The sequence below is a fragment of the Diceros bicornis genome, chromosome 6, assembly GCF_020826845.1.
Source record: "Diceros bicornis minor isolate mBicDic1 chromosome 6, mDicBic1.mat.cur, whole genome shotgun sequence".
NCBI lineage: Eukaryota > Metazoa > Chordata > Mammalia > Perissodactyla > Rhinocerotidae > Diceros > Diceros bicornis.
The window spans coordinates 61140451-61160605 of NC_080745.1; the positions used below are offsets into that span (position 1 = coordinate 61140451).

The following is a 20155-nucleotide window of genomic DNA, read 5'->3' on the forward strand; positions in this document are numbered from 1 at the left end:
TATTATTGACTATATTCCCTATGCTGTATATTATATCCCCATGGCTTATTTGTTTTATAACTGGAAGTTTGTACCTATTACTCCCCTTCATGCCCAACCCCCCAACCCACTCCTCTTTGACAACCACCAGTTTGTTCTCTGTGTCTATGAATATGTTTCTGTTTTGTTTTCTTTGTTCATTTGTATCGTTTTTTAGATTCCATACATAAGTAAAATCGTACAATATTTGTCTTTCTCTGTGTGACTTATTTCGCTTAGCATTATACCCCCTAGGTCCATTCATGTTGTCTCAAATGGCAAGATTTCATTCTTTTTTATGGCTGAGTAATATTCCATTGCATATGTATACCACACCTTCTTTATCCATTCATCCATTGATGGGCACCTAGCCTTCTTCCATTTCTTGGCTATTATAAATAATGCTGCAATGAGCAATAGGGATGCATTCATCTTTTCAAATTAGTCTTTTCATTTTCTTTGAGTAAATACCCAGAAGTGGAACTACTGGATTGTATAGTAGTTCTATTTTCAATTTTTAAAGTAACCTCCATACTGTGTTCCATAGTGGCTGCATCAATTTACATTCCCACCAACAGTGCATGAGAGTTCCTTTTTCTCCATATCCTCATCAAAACTTGTTGTTTTTTTGTCTTTTTAATAATAGCCACTCTGACAGGCTTGAGGTGATATCTCATTGGGGCTTTGATTTGCATTTCCCTGATGATTGGTGATGTTGAACATCTTTTCATTTGCCTATTGTCCATCTGTATGTTTTCTTTTGAGAAATGTCTATTGAGGTCTTCTTCTCATTTTTTAATTCGGTTGTTTGTTTTTTGATATTAAGTTGTATAAGTTCTTTACATATTTTGGATATTAACCCCAACTCAGATATATAACTTACAAATATTTTCTCTCATTCAGTAGGTTGCCTTTTCATTTTGTTGATGGTTTCCCTCACTGTGCAAAAGCTTTTTTTTTTTTTTTGTGGTAAGACAAAAAATTTTATTATGGATTTAAAAACAAGTTGAGAGACTAGTAAAACAATAAAGAGAAAAAAGAAAGTCACAGCATGAAAAGAAATTAATTGTACAACATCCACGCCTTCTGCGCTGGGACTTGAAATGTTCATATTTTCAAAGAACTCTCTGACAATCAGGCTGAATGGCAAGACAGTTAACGTACTAGATGATAAATTATTTAGTCAGGGCAAAGATGAGAAAGGAGCTTTAAAGACTCCCAGAACATACTAAATAGATTAGATAATTGTAGAACATAGTTAATTGAGCAAAATAACAGCAGGTGAAATTCAACATAAGCAAGTGTGAAGGAGGGCACACTGAAGAATAGGACGTAAATTACCTGTACACATTGTACATCCCTAATTGATTGTAAAAGCTCTCAGGGAAGTGAACTGACAGGTATTGTGGGTCAGTTAAAGAAGCAGCTTGCCTGGTACATGAAATCTTCCAGAGAGTGAAACAGCATTTTCTCTTTCTTTCTTTTTGTTCTTTAAATTTAGTTTCCATCCGTCACCATACAAATGTGCCCCTTTTCCGCTTTTGCCCTCCCCCCAACCCCCTACCCCTCTGGTAACCACCAGTCTATTCTATGTATCTTATGTGTTTGTGAGCAATTTCTTATTAATAGCATTATCTTAATTCTTTTTTTTAATTTTTTATTTATTGCAGTAACATTTGTTTATAAAATTGTATAAATTTCAGGTGTACAACATTATACTTCTATTTCTGCATAGATTACATCATGTTTACCACCCAAATACTAACTACAACCCATCACCACACACATGTGCTGAATTATCCCTTTCGCCCTCCTCCCTCCCCCCTTCCCCTCTGGTAACCACCAATCCAATCTCCTTCTCTATGTGTTGGTTTATTATTGTTATTATCTACTTCTTAATGAGGGAAATCATACGGTATTTGACCTTCTCCCTCTGACTTATTTCGCTTTGCATAATACCCTCAATGTCCATCCATGTTGTCACAAATGGCTGGATTTCATCGTTTCTTATGGCTGAGTAGTATTCCATTGTGTATATATACCACAGCTTCTTTATCCATTTGTCCCTTGATGGGCACTTAGGTTGCTTCCAAGTCTTGGCTATTGTGAATAACGCTGCAATGAACACAGGGGTGCATATATCTTTATGCATTGGTGTTTTCAAGTTCTTTGGATAAATGCCCAGCAGTGGAATAGCTGGATCATATGGTAGTTCTATCCTTGATTTTTTGAGGAATCTCCATACTGTTTTCCATAGCGGCTGCACCAGTTTGCACTCCCACCAGCAGTGTATGAGAGTTCCCTTCTCTCCACATCCTCTCCAACACATGTTGTTTCCTGTCTTGTTAATTACAGCCATTCTGATGGGCGTGAGGTGATATCTCATTGTAGTTTTGATTTGCATTTCCCTGATAGTTAATGATTTTGAACATCTTTTCATGTGCCTGTTGGCCATCTGTATATCTTCTTTGGAGAAATGTCTGTTCAGGTCTTTTGCCCATTTTTTAATTGGGTTATCAGTTTTTTGTTGTTGATATGCATCAGTTCTTTGTATATTTTGGAGATTAAGCCCTTATCAGATGTATGGTGTGCAAAAGCTTTTGAGTTTGATGTAGTCCCATTGGTTTATTTTCGCATTTGCCGTCCTTGCCTGAAGAGACATATCTGAAAAAATATTGCTAAGACAAATGTCAAAGAGCTGACTGCCTGTGTTTTCTTCTAGAAGTTTTATGGTTTCATGTCTTACTGTTAAGTCTTTAACCAATTTTGAGTTTATTTTTGTATATGTTGTGAGATAATGGCCCAGTTTCATTCTTTTGCATTTAGCTATCCAGTTTTGCGAACACCATTTATTGAAGAAAGCTGTCTTTTCCCCGTTGTATATTCTTGCATACTTTATTGAAGATTAAGTGATCACACATGCATGGGTTTACATCTGGGCTGTCTACTCTGTTCCATTGATCTATGTGTCTGGTTTTTTGCCAGTATCACACTGTTTTGATTACTATAGCTTTGTAGTATAGTTTGAAATCAGGGAGTGTGATATCTCCAGCTTTGTTATTCTTTCTCAAGATTGTTTTTGCTATTTGAGGTCTCTTGTAGTTCCATGTAAATTTTTGGATTGTTTGTTCTAGTTCTGTGAAAAAATACCACTGGTATTTTGATAGGCATTGCCTTGAATCTGTATATTGCATTGGGTAGTATGGTCATTTTCATAATATTAATTCTTCCAGTCCATGAGCACAGTATATCTTTCCACTTATTTGTGCCATCTTCAATATCTTTCATCAATTTCTTGGTAATTTTCAGAGTACAGATCTTTCATCTCCTTGGTTACATTTGTTCCTAAGTATTATATTCTTTTTGTTTCAATTGTAAACGGGATTGCTTTCTTAATTTTTCTTTCGATAGTTTGTTATTAGTATGTGGAAATGCAACAGATTTCTGTATATTAATTTTTCATCCTGCAACTTTACTGAATTCATTTATTCATTCTAATAGTATTTTGGTAGAGTCTTTAGAGTTTTCTATATACAGTATCATGTCACCTGCAAATAGTGACAGTTTTACTTCTTTTCCAATTTGGATTCCTTTTATTTCTTTTTCTTGCCAAGTTGTTCTGGCTAGGACTTCCAATATTAAGTTGAATTAAAATAATGAGAGTGGGCATCCTTTTCTTTTTCCTGATCTTAGAGGAAAGGCATTTAGATTTCACCATTGATTATAATATTAGCTGTGGGATTGTCATATATGGCCTTCATTATATTGAAGTATGTTCCCTTTATGCCCACCTGGTTGAGAGTTTTCATCATAAATGTATGTTGAATTTTGTTAAATGCTTTTTCTGCACCTGTTAAAATGATCGTATAATGTTTATCCCTCATTTTGTTAATGTAGTGTTGCACGTTGATTGATTTGTGGGTGTTGAGCCATCCTTGCATTCTTGGACTACATCTCACTTGATCATGGTGTATGATCTTTGTAATGTATTGTTGAATTTGGTTTGCTAATATTTTGTTGAGGATTTTTGCATGTATTTTCATCAGGGACATTAGCCTGTAATTTTCTATTTTTTTAGTGTTTTTGTCTAGTTTTGTTATCATGGTAATGCTGGCCTCATAAAATGAATTTGGAAATGTTTCTTCCTCAATTTTTGGAATAATTTGAGAAGGATAAGTATTAACTCTTCTTGAAATGTTTGGTGGAAGTCACCTGTGAAGCCATCTGGGCCTGGACGTTTTTTTGTTGGGAGTTTTTTGATTACTGATTCAATTTCATTGCTAGTAATCAGTCTATTCAGATTTTCTGTTTCTTCCTGAATCAGTCTGGGAAGATTGTACGTTTCTAGGCATTTATCCATTTCTTCTAGGTTGTCAAATTTGTGGGCATATAATTGTTTGCAGTCTTCTGATCTTTTGTGTTTCTGTAGTATTGTTTGTAGTTTCTCCCCTTTAATTTTTTATTTTACTTATTTGGGTCTCCTCTCTTTTTTCTTGATGAGATAGCTAAAGGGTTATCAATTTTGTTGACCTTTTCAAAGAACCAGTTCTTAATTTCATTGATATTTTCTATTGTTTTTTTTTTTTTTCTTTAGTCTCTATTTCATTTACTTCTGCTCTGGTCTTTATTATATCCTTCCTTCTACTAACTTGGCCTTTGTTTGTTCTTTTTCTAATATTTTAAGTGTGAGGTTAGGTTGTTTATTTGAGATTTTTCTTGTTTCTTAAGGTAGGACTGTACTGCTATGAACTTCCCTCTTAGAACTGCTTTTTGCTGAGTCCCATAGATTTTGGAAGGTTGTATTTCCATTTTCATTTGTCTCCAGGTATTTTTTTATTTCCTCTTTGATTTCTTCATTGACTCATTGCTTGTTTAGTAGCATGATGTTTAGTCTCCATATGTTTGTGTTTTTTCCAGTTTTCTTTTTGTAAAGGATTTCTAGTTTCATACCATTGTGATCAGAAAAGATGCTTGATATAATTTCAGTCTTCTTAAATTTATTGAGACTTGTTTTGTGGCCTAACACGTGATCTATCCTGGAGAATATTCCGTGTGCACTTTAAAAGAGACAGTGTTCTGTATATATCTATTAAGTCCATCTAGTCTAATGCATCATTTAAGGTCAAGGTTTTCTTATCAATTGTTTGTCCTAATGATCTATCCTTTGATGTAAGTGGGGTATTAAAGTCCCTTACTATTATTGCACTACTGTCAATTTCTCTTTTTATGTCTGCTAATATTTGCTTTATATATTTAGGTGCTTCTATGTTGGGTGCATAAATATTTACAAATATTACATCCTCCTGTTGGATTGACCCCTTTATAATTATGTCATGCTCTTCTTTGTGTTTTCCTAAAGTCTTTGTTTTAAAGTCTATTTTGCCTGATATAAGTATTGCTACTCCTGCTTTGTTTTCATTTCCATTTCCATGAAATATCTTTTTCCATCTCCTCACTTTTAGTCTGTGTGTGTTTTTAGATCTCAAGTGCAGGTACATATAGATGAGTCTTGATTTTTTATTCATTCAGTCACACTGTGTCTTTTGAGCACTTAGTCCATTTATATTTAAAGTAATTATTGAGAGGTATGTACTTACTGCCATTTTGTTAATTGTTTTCTGGTTGTTTTGTAGTTCTTCTCTGTCCCTTTCTTCTTCTCTTGCTCTCTTCCCTTTTGGGTTGATGATTTTTTTTAGTGTTATGTTTATATTTCTTTCTCTCTATTTTTTGTGTCTCTATTATAGGTTATTGGTTTCTGGTTATCATGAAGTTCGTATATAAAAAACTGTATATATGGCAGTCTATTTTAAGTTGATGGTCACTTAGGTTCGAATGCATTCTAAAAGTTCTACATTTCCCCCCACATACACATTTTATGTTTTTGATATCATATTTTACATCTTTTTATTTTGTGTATCCCTTAACTAATGATTGTAATTAGTTGATTTTACTACTTTTGTCTTTTAACCTTCATGCTAGCTTTATAAGTGTTGATCCTCTACCTTTACTAAATATTTGCCTTTACCAGTGAGATTTTCTCTTTCATGTATTTTCTTATTTCAGGTTATGGTCTTTTATTTTTCACTTAAAGAAGTCCCTTTAACATTTATCATAAGGCTGGTTTACTGGTGATGAACTTTGTTAGCTTTTGCTCGTATGGGAAACTCTTTATCTCTCCTTCAATTCTGAACGATAACTTTGCCAGGTAAAATATTATTGGTTGTAAGTTTTTTCCTTTCAGCATTTTGAATACATCATGCCACTCCTTTTTGCGTTGTAAATTTTCTGCTGAAAAATCTGCTGATGGTCTTGTGTGGCTTCCCTTATACATAACTAGTTGTTTTTCTCTTGCTGCTTTTAAGATTCTCTTTTTATTTTTAAGTTTTGAAATTTTAATTATAACATGTCTTGGTGTGGGTCTTTTGGGGTCCCTCTTGTTTGGGACTTTCTGTGCTTCCTGGACTTGGATGTCTGTTTACTTCCCCGGGTTGTGGGAATGTTTAGCCATTATTTCTTCAAATAACTTTTCTGCCCCTTTCTCTCTCTCTTCTCCTTCCGGGATCACTATAAGACGAATATTAGCACACTTGATACTGTCCCAGAGATCTCTTAGACTATCCTCATTTTCCTAAATTCTTTTTCTTTTTGCTGTTCTGATTGGCTGATTTCCACTACCCTGTCTTCAAGGTCACTGATCTGTTTTTCTTTATCATTTAGTCGGTGTTGATTCCATCTAGTGTATTTTTCATTTCAGTTATTGTATTTTTCAGCTCTGGGTAGTTCTTTCTTACATTTTCTATCTCATTGTTGACATTTTCATTGTGTTCATCCATTCTTCTCCTGATTTCAGTGAGCATTCTTACAGTCATTACTTTGAACTCTTTATCAAGTAGATTGTTTATCTCTATTTTCTTTAGTTCTTTTTCTGATATTTTGTCTTGTTCTTTCATTTGGAACCTATTCCTTTGTCTCTTCATTTTGCCTAACTCTCTGTGTTTGTTTCTTTTTTTTTTTAGTTTTTTAAAAAATGTTTATTTTTTTTCAAAGAAAAATGGCAATAGCCAATTGGAAACCTACTTATTCTTCAACTCCAATTTTGTTTTCTTTAAATTTAGAAGTGACTTACTGATTTACTATTTTAAACAAACCCCCCCTTTCCCCTTTAAATGTTTACCATCTACTCGTGCTGAATCCTTCCAAGGAGATTGCTCCAGCGTTTATCTCCAGGTCCTCGCTTTGCTCCTTTTACCAAAAAATGCAAAACACAATTCCATCGTGCATCTTAAGGGCTCCAATCGTCAAAAATAGGGAAAAAAAAATCTTTGGAATAGCCAATAAAGTTGAATAAAAAAAAAAAGAAATCCACACGAATGCGGTTTGGTTGGGGCAGGAATCCACTCCTATGTTCCTGGTAATCTGATCCCGCTCCATGAATCCTTGTAATTCACCCTCCCTATCCTATCCACATTATGATTTGAATCCAATGATCCAGCTCCAAGGATTGGGATCCAGCGAGCCCTCTCCAATCCAAACCTTTATAACCAGCAAAACCAAAAAAGAGGAGGCAAAAGGTTAGATACTGTAATCAAAAAAGGTTTCTGGGGAATGATGAGTTATGTCTGTCATCAGTTTAACAGATGTACATCAATAACTATCAAATTCCCCAAAACAAGTTTCTGAATGGTGTTCAGATAAATTTTAGAAACTTAATCATCATAGAGACTAATTGGAAGAAGCATTTTATATTTACAGTTCAACTGATAATGCCAACATTTGTTACTGTACAGCATATTACAGGTTTTGTGGTTGCAAAAAGTTACGTAGTTGAAAAGTTTACTGGTATTGCTACCCACCTAAGTCTAAACTAAATCTAATGCTCCCATCTGCAATTTGTAAATTAAAGTGTTTTAAACATATGCGTCAATTATGAATATTAAAGGGAAAAGTGAGACCTTAAAAATATTCCCAACTAGATTATCTACACCAATACGTTGGAATTCTATATTTTGCTTTCATTTTGTCTTAAAAAAATGAAATAGCAACGCCATGTCAGTCACACAGATGACATGAAGATTTAGCAGTATTGATATTACACTCTGTTTGGAATTAAAGACACCCTGTACCCACATGTACACCAACTGCAGGTCACACATTAACAGTTGTAACTAAGCACTCTGACAAATTAGCCAGTTCTTCCCACATTAGTCCCTATTAAAACAAAAAAGGGGGGAAGGGAGCAAAACTGTTACAAAATGGGCAATGTAATTTTGCCACAATTGCCAAGGTTTAAAGAACGAAGCAATCGTAGCTAAAGATAACTGCATAAGATGTTTGCAAGTGTTTTAAGGTAGATGTATATAATCATTTTCAACCCGTCTTTTAGTATAAGGTCAATACTGCCAATTTCATCTGTGACAAGAGCACTTGGAGTCATACCATTGCCTCCATTATTGATCTGATCCTCCTCAATCCTCCTTTTGACAATCCTAAAATGATTGAAATGTGCTCCACAATCCTTAATCCAAAGCATTCTTAATCCATCTCTTCAGATATGTCTACAGAAAGACACATGAAAAGCAAGATAAACATAAGAACTTCCCCAGGTAACTTAACCACAAACACCCCCAACATCCCAGTTCACACAAACCAGAGCAGAATAGACATTTACACAATATCACAGTCTGAAGAGCATGGAGAGTTAACTAAATTAAACAATCCTGTCTATGACATCACTTAAAATACAATTTATCAGACATGAGGGGAATGTAGATGTTAGGAGCAAGGGGATATTACACAAGAATGCAATTCAACACTTGAGCCCATTCTGAACAAAACAGTTTGCATTAAAAAAATGAAAAGATTGTACTGAGTAAAGGAAAACTGTATACAATATGGGTTCTACAAAAAGTGTCACCAATCATCTTATGTACAAGAGCGAGATCTGCTATGACGGGGAGAATAGCGTGGTGATCCTCTGCTTCTCCTTGGGGAGTAACTGCGACTCCTGCTGTTGCTTCTGCTACGGCTTCTGCTACGACTACGGCTTCGAGATCGAGATCTTCCATAACTTGGACTTCTGCGCCCATCAACTTTAACCCGGATGTAGGCAGTTTCTCCCTCATGAGATCTAAACTTAGTGTTATCCAGTTTTCGAACTGCATAGGTCATATCTTCTTTCCGTACAAACTCCACGACGCCAGTGCCATCTCGGTAAACACCAGCACAACGTACATCACCTGCTTCACGCATGTGATCCTTCAATTCCTGCCAGCTTCCACTTGGAGGCGGTCCAGAGACAAGCACTCTGTTTCCCGAACGCCTGGATGGCGGGCCATAGCGGCCTCGGGGAGCCCCGCCACCTCCACCCCCGCCGCCGCCTCGGCCTGTACCGCGGCCGCTCGGAGGAGACTCCAGCCGCAGACGGCATCCATCGCAATCACAGCCGTCGCGGCCGCACACCGCGTCGGCCGCGTCTCGCGGGTCTTCGAACTCAACGAAGGCGAAGGGCCGTCCTCCGCGGCGATTCTTGAGACCGATGTCGCGAATAGCACCGTACTTGTAGAACACGTCCTCGATGTCCTTGGTTCGGATGTCTGGAGGAAAGATACCCACGTAGATGCGGCAGTCGTTGTTCCCTGCCGGGCCACGAATCACACCACCGCCCGACATGGCGGCGACGAAAAGCGCGGACTCGAGAACAGGCCTTCCCACCAAGCCCAGCGCACTGCAGAGCGAACCCGCAGCGACACCACGTCTCTCTCTCTGTGTTTGTTTCTATATCTTAGCTAAATCAGTTACCTCTCTTAGTCTTGAAGGAGTGGCCTTATGTAGGAGATCTCCTGTAGGGCACAGAAGCACAGTCTTCCCTGGCCACCTAAAGCCATGCACTCAAGGGATATCCCCTATGTGGGCTGCGTGCACCCTCCTGTTGTGGCAGGGTCCTGACTGTGCTGTGTTTATGGGCAGGGTTGGCTCTCAGCCTGGCTGTAGGTGCAATCATGACCACTGTGATCATGTTGGTGGCGGGGGCAGGCCACCGGCCAGGCTGCAGGGTGCCTCCACAACTGTTGCACCACATTGGTGGGCAGACTAACCACTGCCCATCTGGAAGGCATGTTCCTGACTGCTGCAGTGCTTTGGTGGGTGGGGTTTTCAGTGGGGCACAGCCAGTGGCACTAGCCAATTAGAGGGAGAATTCCACAATGCCACCCACCAGAGCTAGTATTAGCAAGGTAGACTGAGATTTTAAAAAATGGCTCCTGCTAGTGTCTCAGTGCCCAGGGGGAGCCCCAGGTGATTCCTGCTTCTCCAGTAGATGCTTTAAAGTTGTTAAATTGGTCTCCTTCACCTGTGGTCAATGTGCTTTTCAAAATGATGTTTTTGTGCTTGTTTCTGGGTTGAGTGAGTCTGCACACAAGTGCTTTAAGAGCAGGTTTTCCATTCCTTATAGTTTTATAATTTTCCTGGACATAATCACCATTAATTTTCAAAGCCTAGTGTTTGGAGGCCTTGTCTCTCTTGTGCAGGATCTAAGGATTGGGGTGCCTGATGTGGAACTCGAATCCCGCACTTCTCAGGGAAATGTTTCGTACCTTTGAGATCTCTCTCAGTGATGGATCGCTGAGGCTGGGGTGTGGTCTGTCTTTGGAGAGCTCATGACTCTGCCTCTTTCACCCATCTCAATGCTGTCCTTTAATCATTTGTTGTAGAAGCTCTGTGCATCCAATTTTCAGGTCCCTTTTAGAGGGAATTATTCCAGATGTAGATTTGTTGTGTCTGAGGGAGGAGGTGAGCTCAGGATCTTCCTACACTGCCATCTTGAACATCCTCTCATATACATAATCAATTTAAAATGGATTGTAGGCCTAAATGACAGAACTAAAACTATAACATTGTTAGAAGAAAACATAGGCATAAATCTTTGTGACCTTGTATTAGGTAATTTGTTCTTAGTTATGACACCAAAAGCACAAGCAACCAAAGAAAAAATAGATAAAATGGACTTCATCAAAATTAAAAAATTTTCTGTTTCAAATGACAACACCAATAAATAGAAAAATAACCCACAGAATGAAATAAGATATTCATAGTCATTGGCTGTGATTTTTTTCACTGAAGGTTAATGGTAATGGAAGTGTTTTGTGATTAGAGATTTCATTCAAGAAGTTATCTGCTTTATGAGCTATAGGTTTTGTTCAGATTAGTCGTGAAAATTAAACTTCTCTGAAGAAGCAAGTTATGCCTCATATCAAGAAATAGCTATGCGCTCAGGATCAGACTAATTGAGTGAAAGAAATAATTGTTCAGGATCCATTGGGCAGTAACAGAATCTTTGTAGATTCTGCACAAAGCTGCTGTCTGTACCCTATGAATGCTGCAGGATAGAAGGAATTGTTCTTCCAGGAGATGCTGCATGTTCCGGCAGTGACTTTGTGATGCTTGCTCTCCTTCTGTGTTAATAATATCAGTGGTTTCAAACTGGAGTGGGTGTTAGAATCATCTGAGCTCATTTTTTAAAATATAGATTTCTAGTATTTATTACACGGCTACTAAATCAGAATTCCCATGGGAGGAGTTCCACAGGTTATCCTGAAGCGATCAGCCTCATATTGTTCTAAAGGTGGGAAGCATTGGCACTGATAAATTGCTCAAGCCTCAGATGCTGACAAAACATAAGTTCAAATTTGTGTCTTCTATTTGTTAGTCATGGTACATTGCAAAAGAATTTGTAATTATCTGACTTCAGTTTCCTTACTTGTAAAACAGGGCAAATAAACTTGCTGAATCTGTTGATGTGAAGATTACATGTAATGTATGTACCAATTGCCTAGGTCATTGCATGGCACATCATAGGCCTTCCATACGTAGCAGTTACAATAATCATCGTATTCATGAATAAAATTCAGAAGTATTTAAAGCTGTGATGGCAGAATAAAAATATCAAATATATGATGATAATATCAGTTAAATCATGCACAAAATGATAGACACACATAGACCAAATTGTGACATCTTTTGCTAATATTTGCATTTTCTTTCCATTTCCCAGCTCTCAGAAGTCTACGGCCCTGTGTTCACTGTACATATATTCACTATGCTTACAAAGGTTTTATTAAGAAAACTGTGACCAGAGGATAAAGAAAATAATTTCCCATACTCATATATCATTTTTAAAAATAAAAAAACATTTATATCAAATCTTTCCTTTTTCTGCATCAATTCTTTCCTACAACCTGGAAATATAGGGTGGCATGAATGGCTAAGATTAACATTTTGTAGATGAGAACAGAGGTTAAGGGAGTTTGAGTAATCTGATAAAGAGCATAAGCTAGTCTCTGCTGTTTCTCACCTGCGTCAAGCAACCTCACAAACAGAATCAGTACTTTAGAATGGAGAAGGTCTTGAAAATACTATGAAATCCAATTGAGCATTTTATGGATAAAATAACTGTCCACAAGAGCAGTTAAGTGACTTCTCTAAGATCACACAATTATCATCTAGACAGAACACAGGGCATGCCAGCTCATTCCTAACCCAGTTATCTTGTCAGCCAGGATCCCAACTGAAGCATCTGGCAACACCTCCCTGTTCAGGGTTTCTCATCAGCATCTGTGCTCCCAAACATTCCCCTTTCTTGATATCTTAACTTAGGATATTTCTGCCAAGTAACGTGTGAGGAGGTCTCTAAGCGTTGATTGTAGAGCAACACTTTTGGGTAGTGGAAGACTTTCAACAAAGGCCTGGATGCCCATTGAGTGCTATGGTCATACTTTTGGACAGTCGCCAAAATACCTTGTGGAAACTGGGCTTTGAAGTTTAGTGTAAAAACCACTGGACAGGGAGAAAATAGACTCGAATTCAACCTCTGTATTTGGACATTCATTTTCTTGTGTGTAAATAAAGGGCTTGGCCGTCTTTCCCAGAGGTTTACTCCATGACACTAAGTTCTGGGCAGGGCTGTGGTATTCAAACATTCACTTCACAGTTGGGTGCATATAGAATTTTGGACTTGTCAGAGAAAAAAGTATCAATGATTACTCGGAAAGAAAGGATCTTGGTCTCACCTGCACCCATGGGGAGCTCAGAATCTTGACGATTTCATTCAATAATTCCAAAAAGTTAAGAAACTTCTGATCTGTATAATCAAAACGATTTTGGAAAATAATGGAGCAGATCACATTGCAGGGAGCGCAGCCCAGGATAAAAGTGGGATTGCAAGGTGAGGCTAAAGAATTGGAAACATTTTAAAAATAACATTAAAATATACATGTAAAAGTGTTTGTCTTTGAGATAACAGAGAAAAGTAGTTTTAGAAACTTTAAAGCAATATCTACCTAGATATTCTCTTAACAGGAAAAAATTCATCATGCAAAACATCAACATATCATTTTTTCATTAAACTTGAGTTGACCACTACATCCTGGCTAGTTTAATAATGGTTTCCCAATACTCTATTCACATTCACCACCTGTGTTTACACCATTCTAACTCAAGGTACCTCTTATTTTGGAGGGAAATAAAAAACATTTAAAGAGCCATTTTTTAAACACTGAATAATTTATCAGTACAGAATCACTTCTATCATCAATGCCGGTAAACAATTAAAGGATATTGGAAGAAAAAGTGGTTAGAGACTTCAAACTTTTTATATTTGATAAATAATTGAAAGAATTGTGTGTAAAACAGCAGCAGGGAAAAGTAAAGAGACAAAGGTTATGGGTGAATTCGTGTATTTGAACAAAAGCAAAACAGGAAAAAGTATCAATGATTTATTGGGAAAAATCTAACATATGTGAACAATAATAATAAGGTAGATTTGTTTGTCAAAAATAAAACTAAAGTGAGAAATTTTTATTTCAAACTAAATCCCAGGTAATGTAACCAAGAAAGGTTAAATTGATAAATAAAGTCCTTTTATTTCTTCATTTCACATATGGAAAGTAAAAATAATTTTCTGCCTTAAGAAGTAGAGCTCGCCATCTCCAATTATCCCCCAAATTTAATTTATTTGGGGAAAACCACCCTCTTGTGCACCTCTAGGATGTTATTCTGTATAGTCATCAACAGAATAATATAATTCAATGAATTTTAAAATTTGAACTTAATTTTGTCAACTCTATCATTTTATAGGTCAGGAAATTAAAGTAGAGAAAAGGTTTTATTCTGAGTGGAGATCTATAAAACAAACTGTAATCAAATGATCAATAAGCTATATATGTAAAAAGCTCCCAAATTCACTTCTATAGATTTCATTAAAGGTGACATGAATTACAAATGATGTGAAGAAATAATAGGGCGTTGAATAACAGGAAACCTGTTGAGTTACCTGCTTCTATGCCAGGTTCCTTTAAATATTCCAGCGTTCTAAGCTTTCAAAAAAGTTTATTTTAGCTAAGGAAGTGGAGGGTAATTTGGGACACCTAGGGGATGTGTGTGAGAGAGATAGAGATTCACAGGTAAAATGTGAATTGCAGTCTTCCTTTTCACTTCATTTGGAAGATAAATTTTAAAACAGGGTAATTTGGAATCCAAGCAGAAAATCAGAGTCATTGTGAGAAGCACTTCACAGTTTAGTAGAGCTGGCAGTGGGAGGTAAATAATTACCATTTAATTCTAACCCAAAATCCAATAAAGAGGGAGAAAAAGATAAGCAAAACTGAAAACAGAGCCAATTACAGTTAGGGAGAGGGATTAACAATAGTTGAAGTCTAGTTAACTAAATCGTTATACAACTTGGTATTTGTACATTTTGCAGAATTGTGCTGTAGCATATATATTCACACAATATGTAACTCAATATAGTAAGTGGTGGGTAATATGAAATAATACATGCTGATAGTTTTTAAATCATGCTTTGTTTACATAAAAATTATAATTGATGAGAACTGAACAAAGATATGCCAAAGATATGCCAAATTAAAACCATATATTAAATTATAAACCATATATAACATCTTTACCGGTAGGAACTGTAGGCAGGGACATTGGAAGAAACCCTCAGATTTTTCAGTGAGGATGGCCATACAAATATGGTCCAATTAAGTGAAAGCACGTGTCAGTTGGTTCAGCAACGTAAAGGTGTGAAAGGTTATTCACATTTGACGTGTTCCCTGTTGAGGTGTTGTGGAATAAGTAACCCACAATTATGCTATGGGAAAAACAATGCTCTTCAACTCTTTTAAAAAATGAGACTTAAAACCTTCTACCTTTATAAGGTAATGATTTGAAAACAAATAAACAGAATAGGATTAAAATGCCTTTTATACCCACACTGTATGCACAATCATGAGTGTACACAAACAACAGGCAGACATACACAAAAGCTCCCTTGGCTCTCTGCTTCACACCCTCCCTCCTCCACCTGTGGGCTGGTAGCCACTACCCATAATGAAAGATTTGGCCGCCCCTGAAGAATTTTCAAGGCTGTTATTAGACAAGAGTGCAGTCTGTTAAGGTCAGAGTTACAGAGTATAGAATCACTCACCATTGGTTTTTCTAAACTCCTCCACAAGGCAGCAGGCTTCCTCTTGAACTCGGTCCTCAATGCTCCCCTTCCCCATCCCCAAATTCCTCAGGGTCATGAGGGAAAAGCACCTCATCTCCTTCCATGTCTTCCCATTGCTGAACACTATTCCTATCAGAGGGGAAACAGAAACTGGAAGGGAGGTTCTCAGCCAGGAAGAGGACGCTGACACTTGGCAGCCACATGGATGGGCCAAGCTCTGCTGAGGAGCTCTTCAAGTCTCTGTTTTCTATTTTCTCACCCCCATTACCCATGCTGAATATGCACACACACACCTACCATGTCCTTTATTAACTCTTTCACCCATGGGGAAACTGCCTCTTCCAGAAAACTCCTCTCCCAGATCAATCAGGGCTTCCTTCACTGCTTCATATCCATGCAGCACCACAGTGCGCTTCATGCCAAAATATACAGTGAACACAGGGCCGTAGACTTCTGAGAGCTGGGAAATGGAAAGAAAATGCAAATATTAGCAAAAGATGTCACAATTTGGTCTATGTGTGTCTATCATTTTGTGCATGATTTAACTGATATTATCATCATATATTTGATATTTTTATTCTGCCATCACAGCTTTAAATACTTCTGAATTTTATTCATGAATACGATGATTATTGTAACTGCTACGTATGGAAGGCCTATGATGTGCCATGCAATGACCTAGGCAATTGGTACATACATTACATGTAATCTTCACATCAACAGATTCAGCAAGTTTATTTGCCCTGTTTTACAAGTAAGGAAACTGAAGTCAGATAATTACAAATTCTTTTGCAATGTACCATGACTAATAAATAGAAGACACAAATTTGAACTTATGTTTTGTCAGCATCTGAGGCTTGAGCAATTTATCAGTGCCAATGCTTCCCACCTTTAGAACAATATGAGGCTGATCGCTTCAGGATAACCTGTGGAACTCCTCCCATGAGAATTCTGATTTAGTAGCCGTGTAATAAATACTAGAAATCTATATTTTAAAAAATGAGCTCAGATGATTCTAACACCCACTCCAGTTTGAAACCACTGATATTACTAACACAGAAGGAGAGCAAGCATCACAAAGTCACTGCCGGAACATGCAGCATCTCCTGGAAGAACAATTCCTTCTATCCTGCAGCATTCATAGGGTACAGACAGCAGCTTTGTGCAGAATCTACAAAGATTCTGTTACTGCCCAATGGATCCTGAACAATTATTTCTTTCACTCAATTAGTCTGATCCTGAGCGCATAGCTATTTCTTGATATGAGGCATAACTTGCTTCTTCAGAGAAGTTTAATTTTCACGACTAATCTGAACAAAACCTATAGCTCATAAAGCAGATAACTTCTTGAATGAAATCTCTAATCACAAAACACTTCCATTACCATTAACCTTCAGTGAAAAAAATCACAGCCAATGACTATGAAACAATTAAAGGCAGCAACACTCCAGACATTTGCCACTTTATTATTTGGAGCCTATCTTACAACAACTTAAATGTTTCTGTTCTTCCAAAATTCATTATTTCATTCCATTATCTGACAAACTAAAAAAAGCAGTGGAAATATTGAAATGCACACTGAGTATTTTCTGTACAATGATCTATTTTAGTCATTTGCCACCAGGAATATATTTCATTTAAAAGTAAGGATTAGGGCCGGCCCCATGGCTTAGCGGTTAAGTGTGCGCGTTCCGCTACTGGCGGCCTGGGTTCGGATCCTGGGCGCCCACCGACGCACCGCATCTCCGGCCATGCTGAGGCCGCGTCCCACATACAGCAACTAGAAGGATGTGCAACTATGACATACAACTATCTACTGGGGCTTTGGGGAACAAAAAGGAGGAGGATTGGCAATAGATGTTAACTCAGAGCCGGTCTTCCTCAGCAAAAAGAGGAGGATTAGCATGGATGTTAGCTCAGGGCTGATCTTCCTCACAAAAAATAAAATAAAATAAAATAAAAGTAAGGATTAATTTACTTACCCTTTGCAAGCCACTGGAGAAGCGTAAAACATACTTACATTGCTTAAGGATTTGCTGATGTGCTTAACACCTAACTGCAGGATATTTCCAATAATAGGGAGAGGAGTGGGGCCAGGCGGGAGCTTCGCTTTCCTGGAGCTCTGTTTCCAGAGTGAAAGGAGAAGCAAACAGGAGAGAGAGAGCACCAGGACCACAGCTGGATCCATTGTCTCTTCTCACTTAGACAACTGTGAGCCTGAAATCCAAAGCTTTTACAACACTCCCTGCTATTTCAACATGTGCCTCTCTGAGGTATAAAATAACCAATCAATCAGCTAAATCAACTCTAATCCCTTTTGAGTGGACTTTAGTTCACTGATAAAGATAAAAATAAAGTGTTCTTTGGTCTTGCTCTTCTTCTTTCCAATCCCCTATCCTTGAGATTCTGGGATGGGGCCTAGGAAGTGCTTATCAAAAAACAAACAGACAAAAATCATCAGGTGGTTTCAAGTGCAGCCAGGATTAAGAAGCACTGATGTAAATGATTTGATCTAAAATATTTCTCAACATTTTGGATTGTCAGTTGTGAATTTATGACTTTGAGAGAAATCAGTGCATTTGACTTCTTACATATAAAAGTTGTGCATCTTGTAATGTTTTATCAAACACTAAGATACTTCATCCTTGAAAAGGGAAGCCTTTTAAATATCTTATTGTAGCTACCTAAACATAAAATAGCTAGCATAACTCACATCTTGAATAACCATACATATATCAAGTAATTGCCTGAGTAAATATATACATCTTTTACCATTAAACTCCCTAAAAATCACAGGAGAATAGAGTTTATTATTTTTTATTTTTAAAATGTATAAAGGGAGACTCTGGGATTACACAGCTCACAGGTGGCAGGACTGAGATTAGACCTGAGACCTTCTGATGCGCATTATGGCGCACTATGGCTTACACCACTGCTGCCTCAAGAACAATTTTAGAAAAACAAAACAAAACCCCCAATATTAGTTACCCCACTGACCCTGTTCACAAAATAACAGGCTTCACATTAAATAGATTTCGTTTATTTGACTCCAAGGATAAAAGGACCATAGATTCTCCACTCTATTCCTCCCTCTCTCACTGCAGAGGAGAAACTTGTTCAGTGTAACTGAAGGAAGAGTAAATCTCAGAGAATTTAGTAGGTGAGGGCTTGAGAAAATTTGGCTTCCCACACCTCCCAATTGCCTCCAGACATAGCTGCTTCTGTTGCTTTAGTGGCCTGTCAATGTCATAAATAGCGAAATGAAGTACCGTATGCAGAGGAAGATTGTAGACAGAACAACAGGTGTAGATTCAGTGGAGGATGGGAGGCAGGGACTTCATTAAACAGACCCACAGCACAGAACCACCACAACATGCATACAGGAGACGACATTTAGTGGTCATAAGGATCTAAATATCACTGGAGTGATATATATTAGTAGATAAGTAATGGCAATGCTTGTACAAAGGCATGATCTGTAACGATATAATTGTACTTGTTCTAAATTGATTAGTGAAGTTATTTCTAACCTCTTTAAGTGGCTCCTGCTCCACTTAAGTGGCTCCAACTCCACTCACCTAAGATCACAGAGGCAATGCCATCAGCCTGGGGACCAAACAGAGGAAGATCTTAACCTGTTGAAACCAATAAGTAAAGACTAGAGTACGTATTTGTTACTTCAAATGCATAGACACAAACACAAGGCTACACAGATCATGAGGAATCAGACAAACATAATAGCATCCAAGGAACCTAATAAAGCTCCAATAACCAATCAAAACAGAGCTCTAATAATTGTCTGAAAAGAATTCAAAATAATCATTTAAAATAATCTCAATGAAATGCAAGAGAACACACATAGACAACTAAACAAAATGAGGGAAACAATACATGAACAAAAAAGAAGTTTAATAAAGAAATAGAAATCATAAAAAAGAACCAAACAGAAATCCTAGAACTAAAGAATACAATGACTGAACTGAAAATTGCAACAGAGAGTTTCAAGGCAGACTCAATCATGCATACAAAAGAATTAGCACACTCGAATGTGAGACACTTGAAATTAGCCAGTTAGAGGAACAAAAAGGAAAAAGAATGATGCACCCAACATAGGAGGACCTAAATATGTAAGCAAATATTAACAGATCTAAAAGGAGAAACAGACAGCAATGCAATAATAGTAGAGAAAAACCCCACTTTCATCAATGGATAGATCATCCAGACAAAAAAATCAACAAAGAAATTTTGGACTTAAATAACACATTAGACCAGATGGACTTAACAGACATCTACAGAACATTCCACCAAAAGCAGCAGAATACATAATTTTCTCAAGCACACATGGGACGTTCTCCAGACTAGATTATATATTAGGCCACAAAACAAGTCTCAATATATTTAAGAGAACTGAAATTATAACAAGCCAATTGGTAACTAGAAATCAATTACAAGAACAAAACTGAAAAATTCAAAAATATGTGGAGATTAAATAACATGCTACTTTACAACCAATGGGTCAGAGAAGAAATTAAAAGAGAAATCAAAAAGTATCTTGAGACAAATGAAAATGGAAATACAACATACCTTTTTTTGTTTGGTTTGGTTTTGCTAATTGTTTTATAACCACAAAAA

General features: G+C 37.2%; 1 protein-coding gene and 1 pseudogene across 1 annotated transcript; both read right to left on the reverse strand.

The window, feature by feature from the left end:
• The window catches only part of LOC131407285 (cytochrome P450 2C9-like), a 42651-nt pseudogene extending 24940 nt beyond the window's left edge, over positions 1–17711 (reverse strand).
• LOC131407286 (serine/arginine-rich splicing factor 1-like) lies at positions 8741–9702 on the reverse strand. Its single transcript, XM_058543593.1, has one exon. The coding sequence runs from the start codon at positions 9685–9687 to the stop codon at positions 8941–8943; it is 747 nt and encodes a 248-aa protein (XP_058399576.1). The 5' UTR covers positions 9688–9702; the 3' UTR covers positions 8741–8940.
• Positions 17712–20155: the final 2444 nt, after the last annotated feature.

Bases quoted from the DNA above. Each gene is read 5' to 3' on its own strand.
- LOC131407286 (XM_058543593.1), bottom strand. From the start codon at position 9,687: ATGTCGGGCGGTGGTGTGATTCGTGGCCCGGCAGGGAACAACGACTGC.